At 37.7% G+C, this 15,366-nt stretch overlaps 1 protein-coding gene across 3 annotated transcripts in view; it reads left to right on the plus strand.

The window, feature by feature from the left end:
- Positions 1-15,366, plus strand: part of GLIS3 (GLIS family zinc finger 3) — a 155,903-nt gene that overhangs the window by 116,160 nt on the left and 24,377 nt on the right. For all 3 annotated transcript variants that reach the window (XM_071425112.1, XM_071425113.1, XM_071425111.1), the window contains exon 6: positions 12,360-12,501. In XM_071425112.1, coding sequence (XP_071281213.1) covers positions 12,360-12,501 — 142 coding nt within the window. The remainder of the gene's footprint in view (positions 1-12,359; positions 12,502-15,366) is intronic.

Raw genomic sequence — 15,366 nt, forward strand, 5'->3', positions numbered from 1 at the left:
CAGAGACATACAGTGTTGAACAGATCCCCTCTCAGTCATCTCTTCTCAAGGTGAACAGGCCCAGCTCCCTCAGCCTTCTTTGTGAGAGAGACCCAGGGGTTTGAAGTCTGTAAAGAAGGTCAATACCACTGTTATGGTCTTCATGAAGATCTATTTGTTGTGTAAGATAGCACTCAGCCTTGTACAAGTATGGCATCATTGTCTTTTCCATTCAAGTATACCAGGAAAAGTAATTTGCTACTTCTGTATCAGTCATGCTGAAGAAATCTGTGTTTGTAAATCTGAAGAAAATATTTAATTCACTTTCAAATACTGAAGTGCAATTTCCACTGTGAATGGAATGGAATGGACTCTCCACTGGCTTTGTAGATCTTGTCATGAATATCTATTGCCTTTCTTAAAGGTTTTCTCTTTTTAAAAAGTGCATTTTCAAACAGATGAGAGATAATTTTAAGAGGACAAAAAGTTCTGAATTTGTGCAGCTGTTAGGCAAAGATAAAATCAGTTTAGTAACATTGATCTCCTCAAGTGAACAATGCAGTGGCTATGCTTTTGGATGGTTTTAATTTTATCTATACCAGTGAATAACCATTGTCATATATAACAGTACTTTAAGGCTATCTGTCCTGCCAAAAAAAACCCCTGAAACTGACAGATTTAAAATATTGTTTCTTTGAAATTAAAAGAAAGTGAAATAATTAAAGATACAGCTAGTTAGCTCCATCTTTGTGAAAAAAGGAAGAGATAATTTGAACAGTTGACATAAACAAGACCAGCTAAAGGGAGTGTCTTAGCAAAGTCTTAGTCTGGACTTTGAATTGAAGGATGATTTATACCAAATAATTTCTTTATTCAGCTGACCAGCTTGTGATTTCTTGGCAGTTCTAAGTGACCAGATCATGTCCTGGTGCTTTTATTTAATTTATTTATGGGTCAGATATATTACTTAGACAAGCTTTGAACCCTTTGAATGCTTACCTGACAACTGTCTCTAAAAGCTGTCTGTCCTGTAAACCTGTACCATCTTAGATCATTTAAATGGGTCTGGAGGAACCCATACAAAGATTCAACTGACCAGATAGGTTAACACCTCAGCGGATACTCAGCGATACTCCTATGTCACTACTTACTTTCAGCCTAACACAGGAATTATGTTTATTTTTCTGGAATTTTTGTACTCTCTCTGACAGAAATAAAATATCATAGAGGCATAGCTTCAGGAAAAGCGGTCCAAAGGATATTTCTGAAAATTATCTAGACATGATCAAGATTTTTACAAATTGTAGTTTACATGGTACATGTACCAAATCACTAAGGAATGGAGGGAGTGGTGAGACTGAAGAAGATAAGAGCTATGTGCTGGGCTTCTAGATTGATTTATTTCTTCCTACATTGGTCAGTAAATGTGAAATGATGTCTGAAGAGACAGTCTCGAGAAGTTAGCAAAGCATTATCCCAATCACAAATCAAGATGGATGCTACCATCATTTGTTCCTATGATATCTGACTGGAAGGAAGTTTTTTCAGGTGTTATTTTTCTGTGCAGGAATAAAGCACAGAAGGCAATCAGAATTTCTCTAATCCTGGTGCTATTTATGCATTATTTCTTCCCTGTTGCATTTATTGCTCTTCCAAGATTGATGGGCTAGCAATGGTAGGAACTTTTCGGAGTACTATTCCTGATTACAATAAGAAAAATGGTGATAGACTGCACTGCTGAGATGAAGCAGGCAGGATGACACCTCAGCCATATCCACTCCTACTTCACACTGTGATAGAGGCCAGTAGCAGGGCAGACAGTCCATACTAGGTGTGAAGCACACTCAAAGCAATGGGATAAGGATTTAAATCATCTGGCCAAAGCAATTACTGGCATTCCCTTTCCAAGTGGTCTCTGCTGAGCTTGATGAGGGTTCCCATCTGAACTGAGGGGGCTTTACACCTTGCTTATAAAGATGTTATAGATATTCTTCTTCTCTCACTGTGCAACCTCCATATTAGCAAAAAGGGAATATAAAATCCTCACCTTTAGAGGCAGATCTTAATAATTGAATTCTTCTGAAGCCTAGTTATTTTATATTCCTTTTCTATAAGTTCACTTTTTCTCTCTTAGAGGCCTGTAACACATAATGCATATAGAATATAGAATGGTTTGGCCTGGAAGGGGCCTTAAAGAAAATCTAATTTCAGTGCCATGCCATGGGCAGGGACACCTCCCTCTAGACCAGGTTGCTCAAAGCCCTGTCCAGCCTGGTCTTGAACTCTTCCAGGGATGGGGCGTCTACAGCTTCTCTGGGCAACCTATCCCAATGTCTCACCACCCTCACAATAAAGAATTTCTCCCTGACATTTAATTTAAACACACTTTCTTTCAGTTTTAAGCTGAAGTCACCCTTGCCTATCAATACAGTTCCTGAAAGAGTGTCCCTCTCCAGCTTCCCTGTAGGCCATCTCCTCTCCTCTCCTCTCCTCTCCTCTCCTCTCCTCTCCTCTCCTCTCCTCTCCTCTCCTCTCCTCTCCTCTCCTCTCCTCTCCTCTCCTCTCCTCTCCTCTCCTCTCCTCTCCTCTCCTCTCCTCTCCTCTCCTCTCCTCTCCTCTCCTCTCCTCTCCTCTCCTCTCCTCTCCTCTCCTCTCCTCTCCTCTCCTCTCCTCTCCTCTCCTCTCCTCTCCTCTCCTCTCCTCTCCTCTCCTCTCCTCTCCTCTCCTCTCCTCTCCTCTCCCCAGCTTCCTCAGCCTGTCTTTGTAGGGGAGGTGTTCCTATCCTCTGAGGAAATTGGTGGCTTCCTCTGGACTCCCTCCAGCAGGTCCATGTCCTTCCTGTGCTGGCACCCAGAGCTGATGCAGCCCGGCAGGTGGGGTCTCAGCAGGGCAGGGCAGAGGGGCAGAATCCCCTCCCTGGCCCTGCTGCCCACCCTGCTCTGGATGCAGCCCAGGACACGTGTGGCTCTCTGGGCTGTGACCACACAATGACAGCTCATGCTGAGTTTTTTGTCAACCATCACTACCATGTCCTTTTCCACAGGGCTGCTCTCAAACACTTCTCAGCCCAGCCCATAGTATGGTATATAAACCTGTCCACCCTACAATGAAAACAAGAAATGGGAGAAAACCCAATTGTTTTAAGACATGATTTTCTCCTATTGAACAATATTTCTCTGGAACTAAGACATAGAGGTGTTTTCAAAAGGTTAACACGGGAATTTCTATAAGGTTTTGAGAGATTTTCTGGCTTCCTATTATGGGTTATGTCAGCAATTATGTTATTCAAAATAATACAGACCTCTTTGCCTCTTACAGAGCTGCATACCTCATGATAGTTCATTTTTTAATTCTTTTACAGCACAGTAGAAACAGGGTTTTTATTGTGACTACATACTGGTTTTACCACACAAGGGACAAAGCTACCAGTTTGCTTAAAGATTCTAGAAAAAACCAAAATTTTATACCAGTCTTTAGATTTTGTGAATTACACAAGAAGAAAACAGTGTCTGGGGATTTTTTTTAGCTAGTATATTTTGCTAGTATATTTTGCTATATTTTTTAGCTAGTATATTTGTTTGTTAATTTAATGACAGCTTTCCAACTTTTTCTTTCTTTCTTTCTCTGTATTTGAACTAAGCTTTTTTGCAACTCAAGAAACATGGTGCTTATTGTGTTTCTTACATGAATGAAATTATTTTTTTTTAATATTTTTCTAACTCAGAATGTTTAATTGATGAGGAATGTGGGAGCCAAGGAGGGTTAGAGCATTACACCACTGGTGTTTCAGGTCATTCAGGCACTAAGCTAATTACCAGTAACAGTTTCCATTATGTGACTATATTAATCTGGAAGACCTGCTCTGTTTGTGAACACCTTCCTCATGCGGAGCAAACATACTACCATATGAGATAAGTGGCTTCTGCGTCTTTCAGTTTTTGCTTGACCTTCTTCAGACTCTTTGTTCAGATTTCACTGTTTAAACTGCAATCGGGAGAATGGGTTGAAAGAGAAGCAAACCTATTTTCTTGCTTTGAGAGCAGTTGAAAATAAGGACATTTTCCCTCATTTGTTCTCTATGACATCCACTTAAAAGATGTCACCAATGCAAAAAGAAGTGTATTCAGGGCCACGGGGTCAGTGAGCAGTGCCCATGGCAACTAAGAAACTATTCTGCAGAAGAAAATGCAGTAAGGAGTAAGTGTTTTAATCCCTAACTTCAATCCCTTTACTTCCTGTCTTCAGAATGAAATATAAATCAGACACCATGGCGTTCAGCAATTTTTCATGAAAGGCATGTTTGCAAAAAGGGATTATGAATGGGCAGCAGTGTTTAAGGAATTTAATCATAGAATTTGCTGGAAAACTGTTGAGACTAGGAGTGACCAGTTCTTTTGAGCGTGGTCAGTGAGACACAGGAAGAGAGACTCTGAAAGCTGTGTACCCCTGTAGCAGCAGCGGAGCGTGCTGAGGTGGGATGTGCAAGGCATACTTCTCAAGGAACATCCATTGTGGGGGACATGCTTTGCCAGCACTACATTTAGAACTTTGCTCACCAGGGAGAAGGAAAAGTTGAAATCCTCCAGTGGTTTTCCTGGTGTTCTGACATCTGTGGCTGTTTTATAACCAGGAGATTGTTGGTTCATTTTACTTATTGGTTAACGTTTGTTTTTCCGTATACTGATTCCTTCCTGCACTTGGTTTCTGTCCTGACCTTATACTCCTGTGAGCTCTGGCAGTGTGACATGTTGAAAAGTGCATAAGAAAGAAAAACTAAGTGCTCTCAACCTTATTACGTTAACACCCATGACAGAAAAAAAAGGAAACCAACCCAGATTGTCTCAAAATTCTATAAACAATTTCATGCTCACAGCATTTCATGTTCTTCAGGTCCATTTTTGATATCAAACAATATCGTTTTCTCTATTTCATTGTCTTCACTTCCCTGCAACTCTATATGCATGAACATGGTCTTGATAGAGCAGAAATCTTTCTTCTGGTAGAGAGACTCCGTGGTTGGGCTTGGCAGTGCTGGGTCTACACTTGGACTTGGTGGTCATACTGGTATTTTTCAACCTGAATGATTCTATGATTCTCATTAGCCTATCAAACTTCAGTCTGGGCTTTGAATGCATTGTCCTGTTCATTATGCTCCTTAAGCAACACCAGGGTCTGAGCAAGCAAGATTTAAACTGTGCACAGGGTACCTAGGAGGTTGCAGTTCAGCACCCTGATACCAGCATATTTACCCTTCAAGTCTTTAGTACTGTCCTCAACAAGGGTTCCTGTTCCAGGGTGAGATGTCTGTGATTTCACACTGATGGATCTGGATTTGGGCAGCTGCATTGGCAGGTGCTGATTATGGAGTCCTCAGTACTGCTCCTGAAGCAGCCATATATTGGCCTCGCTTGCAGTGCCCATTTGATGAGGGCTGAATCATGGCTTTAACAACAACAAAAAACCCAACCTGACACAGAAGTGCCCCACAGTAAATCAGAGACAGTAGAAACTCAGAAAGTTAGCAGTGCTAGCCTAACTAGCACTTCACATCATTGTCTTGCCTGATAAAGACAGCAGAACAGAGCAGCATTTTAACTCTGATAAGGAGAATAGAACAACACAGCCTTGGAGAAATAGATGAAGGATGTAATTTAGGCAAACAGAAGCCACACAAAATGCAATCAGTATGCCACTGAGCTCTGCTGACGAAGCAGAAGTTATGCAAAACAATGATATTGCACTTACACAAAAAAGGGGGTCGAGCCACATAAAAAGGATATGGAACATTGAAAACTGCCAAAGAAGGTCCCAGAGAGCCTATAAGGACTTCTGATAAGGTGTAGAGCTGTGTAAAATAAAGTGATACATAAACATCTAGCCAGTGGGGATAGCTGAAGAATGTGTGATTGGTGTGTACAATAAACACTCTGTTTACGTGATGCTCAGGACACTCAGCTGGAGGAAGAATCTCCTGAGTGACCAGCACACTGCACTAAAGAATGCCTGCTCTCTAATAGTCAAATCCATGTTAGAAAATTCCCATCTGGCTGCCATGTAGCACACTAAACAGACAATTCGCAGACAATGAAAATGTACAGGAATGCCTTGAAGAATCTTTGCAAAAGTAGAAGTCATATGGCTGAAGGCTAATGATTTTGACCTCTTGAAAGCAGAGTAGTAGAGCTTTTCAGTTCTAATCCTAGACTCTCTTCAAGAGATTATTTTGAAGACAGTATTTTCATGTATGACCTGGTACATGCATGCATTTACGTTCAAATGGAGATAAATACAGAATTCAATATTTAAAGTGAAGGCCAGTGTTATGTAAAGGATGCTGCAGTTAAAGAAAAAAAATTACAAATGTATATTTGTATAAACAATCTTTCTGTATAAACAATCGTTGACATTATCAATCTACAGATTACCATGGCAATTTTTGGTAATCTGTGATAAGGAGAAAAATATGTTTGTGCTAAATGAAGAACCTGGTGGATAAGTATGTGTTTATTTTACACATTTTTCCTCTCATTAAGTGAAAATTTACCAAACAGATGTATTTTTAGTACAAGAAAGCAAATAATTTTGCAGTAGAAGTATTTTCTTTGTCAGACTGCATTTACTTGGAAAAATGGATGCTTAGCAATATTGTATAATAGCTATATTCCCGAATCAGCCTGGCACGAAACAGTAGGTTTTTCCTGCTTTTTGAATTGAACTGGTCAGCTATTAGACTGATGTTCACATATAAAATCAGCTACAAGCTTCTTGGAACTGCCTGAAAAAGAGGATGAAATAAAAAGGGCCATAGGTATAATTTGTATAACATTTCAGATTTGATACAACTTGATGTGGGATAGGAAGAGAGGTAATATATGTGTGTGTTTGTGTGTGTGTATTTGTGTGTGTGTGTGTGTGTGTGTATGTATTCAAACATCTGTATGACTGCTCTTCAATTTTCAACTGGACTGTGGCTTTTTTGTTTATTTTAGAAAAAGGCCATTGCACTCACTCTAACTGTACTTCCCTTTTTTAAAGTAAGATTTGCAGGGCTTTTTTTTTAATTAGAAGTTTCCTTTCAGATCTGTCCCAGCTGCAATTTTTCCCTTCTTGGTAGTCTGTATTGTTTTAGTAGAGATTTAATGCAAAATATTCCTCAAATTAGAATAATACTAACCAAAAGAAAACTCTCTTTTCTATACATAATAAAAGCAGAATTCATTTTAATATTATTAATCTTAATGCAACAGTGTTTTCCTCTTATAATATTGCTTTAAAATCAGAATTTCTTTTTTACTTGAAATTTGCCAAGGTTACCTAATTGTGTAGGTTTCAGGTCTTTTTGATTTTTAATGCAAGACGCTGAAAAACATTTTTTATGTGTTTTCCTGATTTATGCTAGAACATGAAGATGGAAACCATTTTTATATTGAACTCAAATGTTCAATATAGTAAAACTTTGAGAGTTGCAAAAGTAACTATTTCTTGCATAGAACCTAACGTCACTGCTGTGCAGGTGGGCTAGTTGAGCTTGATTTTTATTGTTTTTTCTGGCCAAATGTTTAATTGAAATGGGATCTAAAGGCAGGGAAAAGTAGCGCACACACACACACACACACAGATGCATATCTGAAAGCTGTGGTAGACAATTAGCAGAACATTTATTTTTAGAAGTCTTGCACAGATGACTCCCTGAAAACAAAGGGTACAGAGAAATCCCTTCTGTCTGCATTGCTTCATTGCCCCAAGATATCTGTAGACTGCAGAGGCAAGGATTAGGACAATTTTTATTGATTCTGTGTCAGTGTCTGTTGTCAGAAAGGTTTAGTACTTTGCAAGAAAGTGCTGGACCTTGAAGCTGATCTTTGTGAGTAAAAGGATGATCTGTATCCAGCAAGAAAAAACATAATATGAGTAAACACTGGCTTACAGCATTGCTTCATAAATTTAAAATTTTCTAGCAGTGACATCTGTGTACTCTCAATGTCATGATACCAGCAGGACATAATTTTACTCTAACTGTACAAGTAAATATTAAATTACAGGTACTCCTACAGAAAAGTTAGTACAATGTGGCCCTGTGTAGATAGGTTGTGCTTTGCTCTCGCAATGACAGCTTAAATTACAGACAATGAAAATGAGTAAAAACTACCTACTTTGAACTTGACATTAGTAAACTTAATACACAGACTATGTGAATAGCAGAAATTCCTCCTTGTCTTTATACACAAAACAAAAACAGATCTATAGAACGATTACAGTTAGTGTAAAAAATTCCTGTCAACAAAACATACCAGTATTTAGGGGTTTTTTTTGCTAGTTTTAGACATGGCAGACACACATCTAACCTGCATGAAAATAAATAGACTATAACTAATGCCTCACTTACATATGTAAATACTTTACTCAGTATTTGCACAACATGCATGTATATTAAGCACATGTTTATGTAAGCAAGACTTAAAATGTTATGATTTGATGAGATAACTGGCATGTTTGAATGACTGACAGTGTCTAGACTTTACTGAAGAATTAATCGAATTAATCTGAATATGTACAGGCAGGTTTTGAAGTTACTGAACTTTTTTGTGTGGTTTAGGATGTCTCAAGCTATACTGCCTCTTTTCTTATAAGTGCATTCATAAACACACCTATCGTATGTTCTCCTTGATGGTGTTTGACTTCTCTTATACAGGAGCAATGCTGAAGAAACTAGTCAGGTGGTAAATAAACATGCAGATCTCAAATGAAACACACATTAGTGAGAGAAAAATTTTTTAAATTATCTTTTCTTGTAAGGAGACATTTTCTCTGGGATTAAGTCATGCATCAAATCAACAGCATGCCTCTGCTTTTTGAACTCAAATGTAATGCAATTGAAAACTGAGGAATGAGAGTCTTACACCCTTCTAATTATTTGTGCTTGGTTCATTTAATTTGGGTAATTGCTTATTCATATACAAAATGTACAGGAGTAGAACGTCCATCCATTGTTCTGAAAGGCAGTTAACATTAGCTGATTTTCACATAAGTAAAACAGTTGTAAACTATGACTGAAATATTATTTGTTTTGTATATTAGAAAAAACTTCCACATTGTGATAATGGAAGGGCTTCTGTATTCCCAAATACAAAACATCACAAGTCTTACCATAAATTGAGCTATTAAATTCAAAAACTATTATTTGGACCAAATATCAAATACAGGGGAGTTTTAGGTGAGTAAAGCAATTGATTGTTAACTTGCACTTGGATCAGCCATAAATTTAGGTTACATTCCAGCACACAGAAGGTGGCTGTGCCTACCATGTCAGACTTGTCAGTTATTGATTTCACCAGTCAGTGAGGTAACTCCATGGCCATACAGTTCTCAAAAACAGATTGCCAAGTTTTCAGTCCCAGCATGATTGTACTGGTGCTCAGCTGAGTGATCATGAAAGAGCAAGATGGTCATGGGGAAGTGACGTATTTCTGTCACAGTGCTGGGAGATCTGTGCTGGGGTACAATTCATATAGAAGTCAAGGAGAGTGTCAGCTTCCTTTTACACACTTGGATGGTAAGTCTGCAGTCCAGGCTGGAAAAGAAATACAGTGTTGTTAGAACAGAGCAAGAAATGGATGGCAGCAGTTATAGCTGGTCAATTATTATTTCTCCTTTATAGCTTTTTCAACTGAAAAAAAAAGTTTTACAGTTGCAGTGAATGGTTTGTGGTTTTTACTTGGTTTTAAGATAATTAGTCTTTTCATTGTCGGTTCTGTATTTCTTGACACATTAAAGAAGAATCATAGCCCCAATTTCCCTGCATTTGTCACAATGCAAGACATTGCTTTCAGTTACAAAATTTAATTAAGTTTAAAAAATTAATAAGTTTTCTGTGAAATATGTAAAACTATTTGACTGGTATAGTGTGTTGGATTATGCCCTTTTCTGACTTGTGATTGTATTTCTAGAGCTTGTGATTGAAAATACTAAGCAACCATAGCCAATGCATGAAATAGGAACTATCCTCAGAAATCAGATCACAGCTGTCTCACAGTGTTTCTTTCTCTATTTTTGGTATTCTGTTGATGATCCTAGGTTTTCTTCATTTTTATAAGTTTTGAAAAGCCAGAAAATTTATGCCAGCACAGATTGTCATGATAGATTTGTTCTAAATACCAAAGAATATGCAAATGCAAGATTCCTGAGCAGTGCAAATTAGAAAAATCTGTAAAATAGGTGGTTGCATATTTTATTTTAAAATAATTACTTAATTCTTGTAACTAATGTGTAAATACTTAACTCTCATTTTCTTGTTTTTCTCACTGTTTTATCTGTGAGTGCCATCTGATATAGAAAATTTATCTGTTTCCTAAAATAATTCAGACAACTTTACACAGGCATCTTCTGTGATTGTGTATTCTGTATGATAGAATCCTGATTCTTTTATAGAAGTCAGATTTTTCATATTATATTCACTTTAGATTCCCTAGAAATTTAAATTCACATAAGGCTTATTGATAATGTAGTGTAACGATTTGAATGAGGATATATTTGACATTTAATTTCACAAGCATTGAGTTTAATGAGAAAAAGCCATGTTACTAGTGATAGCAGGAAACCTAGCACAATTACTGGATAACAGCAGAAAATGGCATGTACCAAAGTGGGAGAAATGTTTCTGCTTACAACAGATTGTAAATATGGATAATAAACACAATCATTTGTCAGGGTATTTCTTCACTTCTCCCTCTTCCCCATCCATTCTCCCCCTTCCTACAGTTCTAGAAGAGCAAATGTACCTCACAGAGGTAGTGTACCTCTGGGCTTAATAATGGCTGGTTAAGTTTTTAAGAGAAGAAATCTCCAGCATGCAGAGTGTATGCATAGGTATCACAGGCTATCTCCAGCTACAGGGCTGGGTGTTTAGGAGGTGCAAGACCAACTCTTCACTCAGTTGCCATGGTTTTACAGTAGTGCATATTATCAAAATATTTGGTATATTGAGTGTTTGTTGGTAATATTTGGTAATTTGAGTGTTTATCAGCACTTTGTGGCACAAGGGTCATCTTGTGGCAATGGGTCTTTTTATAGTTGCGTTAAGAATCATTTCCTCTTACTTTTCTTTCTTCATTTCCTGGCCCTGAGGTGTTCAATGCAAGGTTGGATGGTGCTCTGAACAGCCTGATCTAGTGGAAGGTGCCTCTGCCTGTGGCAGGGGCACTGGGACTTGGTTCCTTCAAATGAAAACTATTCTGTGATTAATTTCTGAGTATAATATGTGCAGAAATTTGTCTTTTGGTTCCTCTTCCTCCCCTTAGGAGTTGTTTAGATGTGCTAGGCTGTCTTCTAGTTAACTGTTACCTGCTCAGCCCCCATGGCACCAAACAAGAGAGGAGAAGCCTCAGTGGCCTCTGTGAGATTTTCTTCTTGGGAAAGTGCAGCACATCCAAGTGCACTAGGTCAGGGTTTTTTCCATCATGCTGCACGAACCTGGATGACGTGACAGGATATTTATGGGCATCTCAGCCATTGCAGTAGCCAACATGCTTGTAAGCACAGACCTTCATTTTCCAGGCTTTTAAATGGAAACAAAATGACTTAAAGGAACAGACAATTTTTTTTATATATAACATTAACATCAGGCAGCAGATCAGGACAGGCATCAGTCCCAGCAGCCTGCAGCAGCATCCATAATCTGTCCTAAACCTCCAGGTGCAGTTTGGCAGTACAGCCACACCATCCTTGTTAGGGTGCTGCAGCCATGACAGAGCACTCTCAGTTCTGCAGTAATGTGAAACAAATATAGTCCTAGTCTGTATAAGAATGGTGTCTCAAGACAACTTTAGTCCATATTGAAGTGGTCCTATTTCCACTTGCCCGTATATTATCTCTCCTAAGTGGTTTCTCCCAGTCACTCATTTCCAGTGTTATGAGCACCTCTGCTCATCTGGTCCTATGGTGAGGCAGTTCAGGGCATTAAACCAGCATGAAAATATTTGTATCCATTATAGGACCCCTCTGCTGGTACAAGCATGTCAGACATTTGATAAATCTTCAATACTCATTATCTAGGCCACTCCTCTCTTTTGCAGTCTGTGACAAAAGACCACTGAAGTCCTTCTGTGCAAGATCCTACCTGTATAAGTAGTGCTTGTCCTAAGTATAGTCTTGTTAAGCATCTGGAAGTGTTTTCTTCCTCAGATTCAAAAAGTGCCTGCTAGATTGAAAGAATGGTATTAATGATGATTTAAAAGGGAAGGTTTCTGATTGTGCTCCATTTCTTTCTCCAACCTCAACATTTCTTCATTTTAATTTTTCACTGTCTTAAGATTTTTGTGATTATTTCCTTTCTTTTGTCCATGTTTAGTTATAATTTCTCCTTTTTATCTGTTGTTTTTCAGTTGCGATCAAGCTCAGAGATTGGCCAGGACATCCTGAATGACTGTCTTGCAATCCAGCCCCTCCAGCCAGTCCTGTCGCCACAGGATGCTGTAGATAATACCATGGGACACTCCCCAGGGTCTGCTTGTGATATTTACCCAGGTATAAAATAATACAGATAAAAAGCTGCTGTATTATTCCTCACTTAATATTAGGGATCACTTTGTAGAGTAGAATGTACTCTGAAATGCATATCTATCTCAGAAGAAGGATAGAATGTGAAAAGCAATATAAAAAAAGATTTTGAACATGTTTTTGTGTTTTTCGGAGGGAAGGAAAACCAATCATACTATACCCATGAAAAGACCTAATACAACATAGATGGATATTTTTGTTCTATGGGCATTTGATTATGCAACCAATTTACTTCTACCATTCCTTGTAGACATCTTGAATACATTATTTAATTTAAAATCACAATATTTTTCCTCTGCCTTATTTATGGATCACATATCAATTTTTCAATTGATCTACATTAAGAAACTGAAATGCTGCATTATGAGTATAAATATACAATTGACTGTAAATAGACAATAAACACATTTACACTATGAATGTATGATCCTATTGTATCATTTCAGTTAAATATCTGAGATTTTCCTGCTAAAATACCTTTGTCATACCTGCCTACAATGTTTTTGTTAACATTTCAAAAAATTTGAAACTCCCAGTAAGTTATGATGATAATAAATCTTAAAGCTCAAGAGGGCAATGGTCAGGATGTTAAAATTTTTAATGCAATATTTTAGTAGTTGTGAGGGCCTCTGTTTTTAACTTTCAGGCAAAACGCATTACATCTTTTATCACTTCAACGTTTAAGTTGAATAGAGAACCAGATGTAGGAAGTGAACTAATTGGCTTCATTTATGTTATCTGCAGTGATGAAAATGACATTATATGAAGTGGCCACTTCAATAGGTGGTTTTATTTTACTGAGAGGTTTGTAAAACTAGCAATTCTATTTCATGCTTTTGTCAAGGCTGCTGTGAGTCACACAATAGTTAGTGATGATGTAGGCGTATATGACAAAATTTAGGACGTTTAAAGCTGTGATTGATTGTATTCTAGTTTATCAAGTAGTTGGTATTATTTGTATGCTGTTAACTTTTGAATGCCTGAGTCTGAGTACAGACTGAGTGTGATATTTACTATGCGAAAGAAAAGGGAAATTTCAGATTTTAAAAATGTGATTTTGGCCAGAGAAATTCTGGGAACATGTAATTGGTTATAGTTGTTTATTTTACATTGTGCATTGAGAGGGAGTTGGATAGTGAGGAATGTTGGGGGTTTTTTTAAATTATTTATGGTTTTACCAAGTGTAACATGCAAAACTGAGAGATAACAAAGACTCAGCTTTTCCTTTTCTTTTCAAGTTCCTAGACAGAATGGAAGCTGGGATGGGACAGTGTATCAGATTCCAGAAACTGAGGATATTCTCACAAGAGATGGCCACAGCAATCTGTTGGGCACTCCTCCCCAGCTTCCAGGCTACGCTTAAATGTCCAGCTCTGTCTGCTGGGTCAGTCCCAGCACAGGCTGACAGTGGCTTGAGCAAGATGCTGCCCATGACAAGCTGGGTAAAGCTGCTGCCTCCAGCCAGCCCTCAGCTGGCAATTGTCTGCCATCATGGTGTTTCATAGACAGCTTCTGAGACTGAGACATTACTTTCTGTAGTCTCATTTGTGCACTGTCTTTCAATACTTGATGTTTGCAGCACTACTAACTATGAGCCTCCTTTGATATAAAAATATATTTTGGTAGTTTCTTTCCTGGCACTGCTTCCTATTGTATAGCAATTTTTATGGTAATTTAATTTTTATGGTAATTAATCATGGTACTCTTATCAGCATTAATTTCTGTGTAAGTAATAATCTGCTTTCTCTTACATGTCTTCCCAGCTATCCATCATTTGGCAAAGTTCTTGTAGTTCTAGTCACTTGTGTTGTTTCACATCAGTTAGAGGGTACTATGTCAGGCATAGAGCAGTCTGTGTCACTCCATTTTGACAACTACTTGATCCAGTTGAAATAAATTTTTTCATTAAGGACTCATCAAGGATGCTGCAGGGTGATATACTATGTGAACAAATGAGATAAATCTGACAGGCAGGAAATTATTTTATTGAAATGGCAACATGAAAATTATTCATGTCCAATTGAGAGAAACGTAAAATACACAAAAACCTAAATGTCTTGCCTCAGAGAAGCTACCCTTCAAAATTCACTTAAAACAATTTTTTTTTGTAAATACAGCTTTGAGACTTTGGAAAAATTAAACACATTATTTTTACTGGGTACTGTTTGAGACAGCACATTAGCTGAAATGTCTCTGTTCTACTTTTAAAGTAGAAGGAGGAATAGATTTTCATACTTCCAGTGGTGTCCAATCAAACTTTTCTTACCTGAAGGTGATTTCACTTATTATTGATGCACATTTAAAGGTTTTTTTCTTGTAGAAGAATTCTACAGAATAAATGTTTGAAAGCAAACTATTAGAAATAGGTAAGAAATGCCAGAAGTACATGTTTAGATGCAAGTCCATTTTCACTCACATAGTAGAACACCTGTAGTGACCACTGTATAATTTCTCAGTACTGATAAAATACAGAATCTATAGACACAGACACATTTAAACAAAGTGCAACAATAACCTTTTTGATTACAGATCTATTACTTGGAGTTAAGTCTTCAAAAGAGCTTTTTCTTATCTTGTAGTTTTTGTAACTTCATAGAAGAAATCCAAATGACTATTATCTTATTAATACAGTGAGGTAGCATTACAGCTTCTTTGCTTAAAACTAACACAAAATTACATTTATGGGTCTAAAGCAAACAGACTAAGGGCTAAGCATTGTGATAGTATCTAGGTTTAAATTTTGAACAATACGAAGGCATTTTGGTTTACTTGGTTCACAGAATGAAGGTGAGAGCAATACACTCATAATAACATGGGGATGATGATTTTTCC

The sequence above is a fragment of the Agelaius tricolor genome, unplaced genomic scaffold (genome assembly GCF_023055355.1).
Source record: "Agelaius tricolor isolate 1412-34295 unplaced genomic scaffold, bAgeTri1.0.p SCAF_4, whole genome shotgun sequence".
NCBI classification, from domain to species: domain Eukaryota; kingdom Metazoa; phylum Chordata; class Aves; order Passeriformes; family Icteridae; genus Agelaius; species Agelaius tricolor.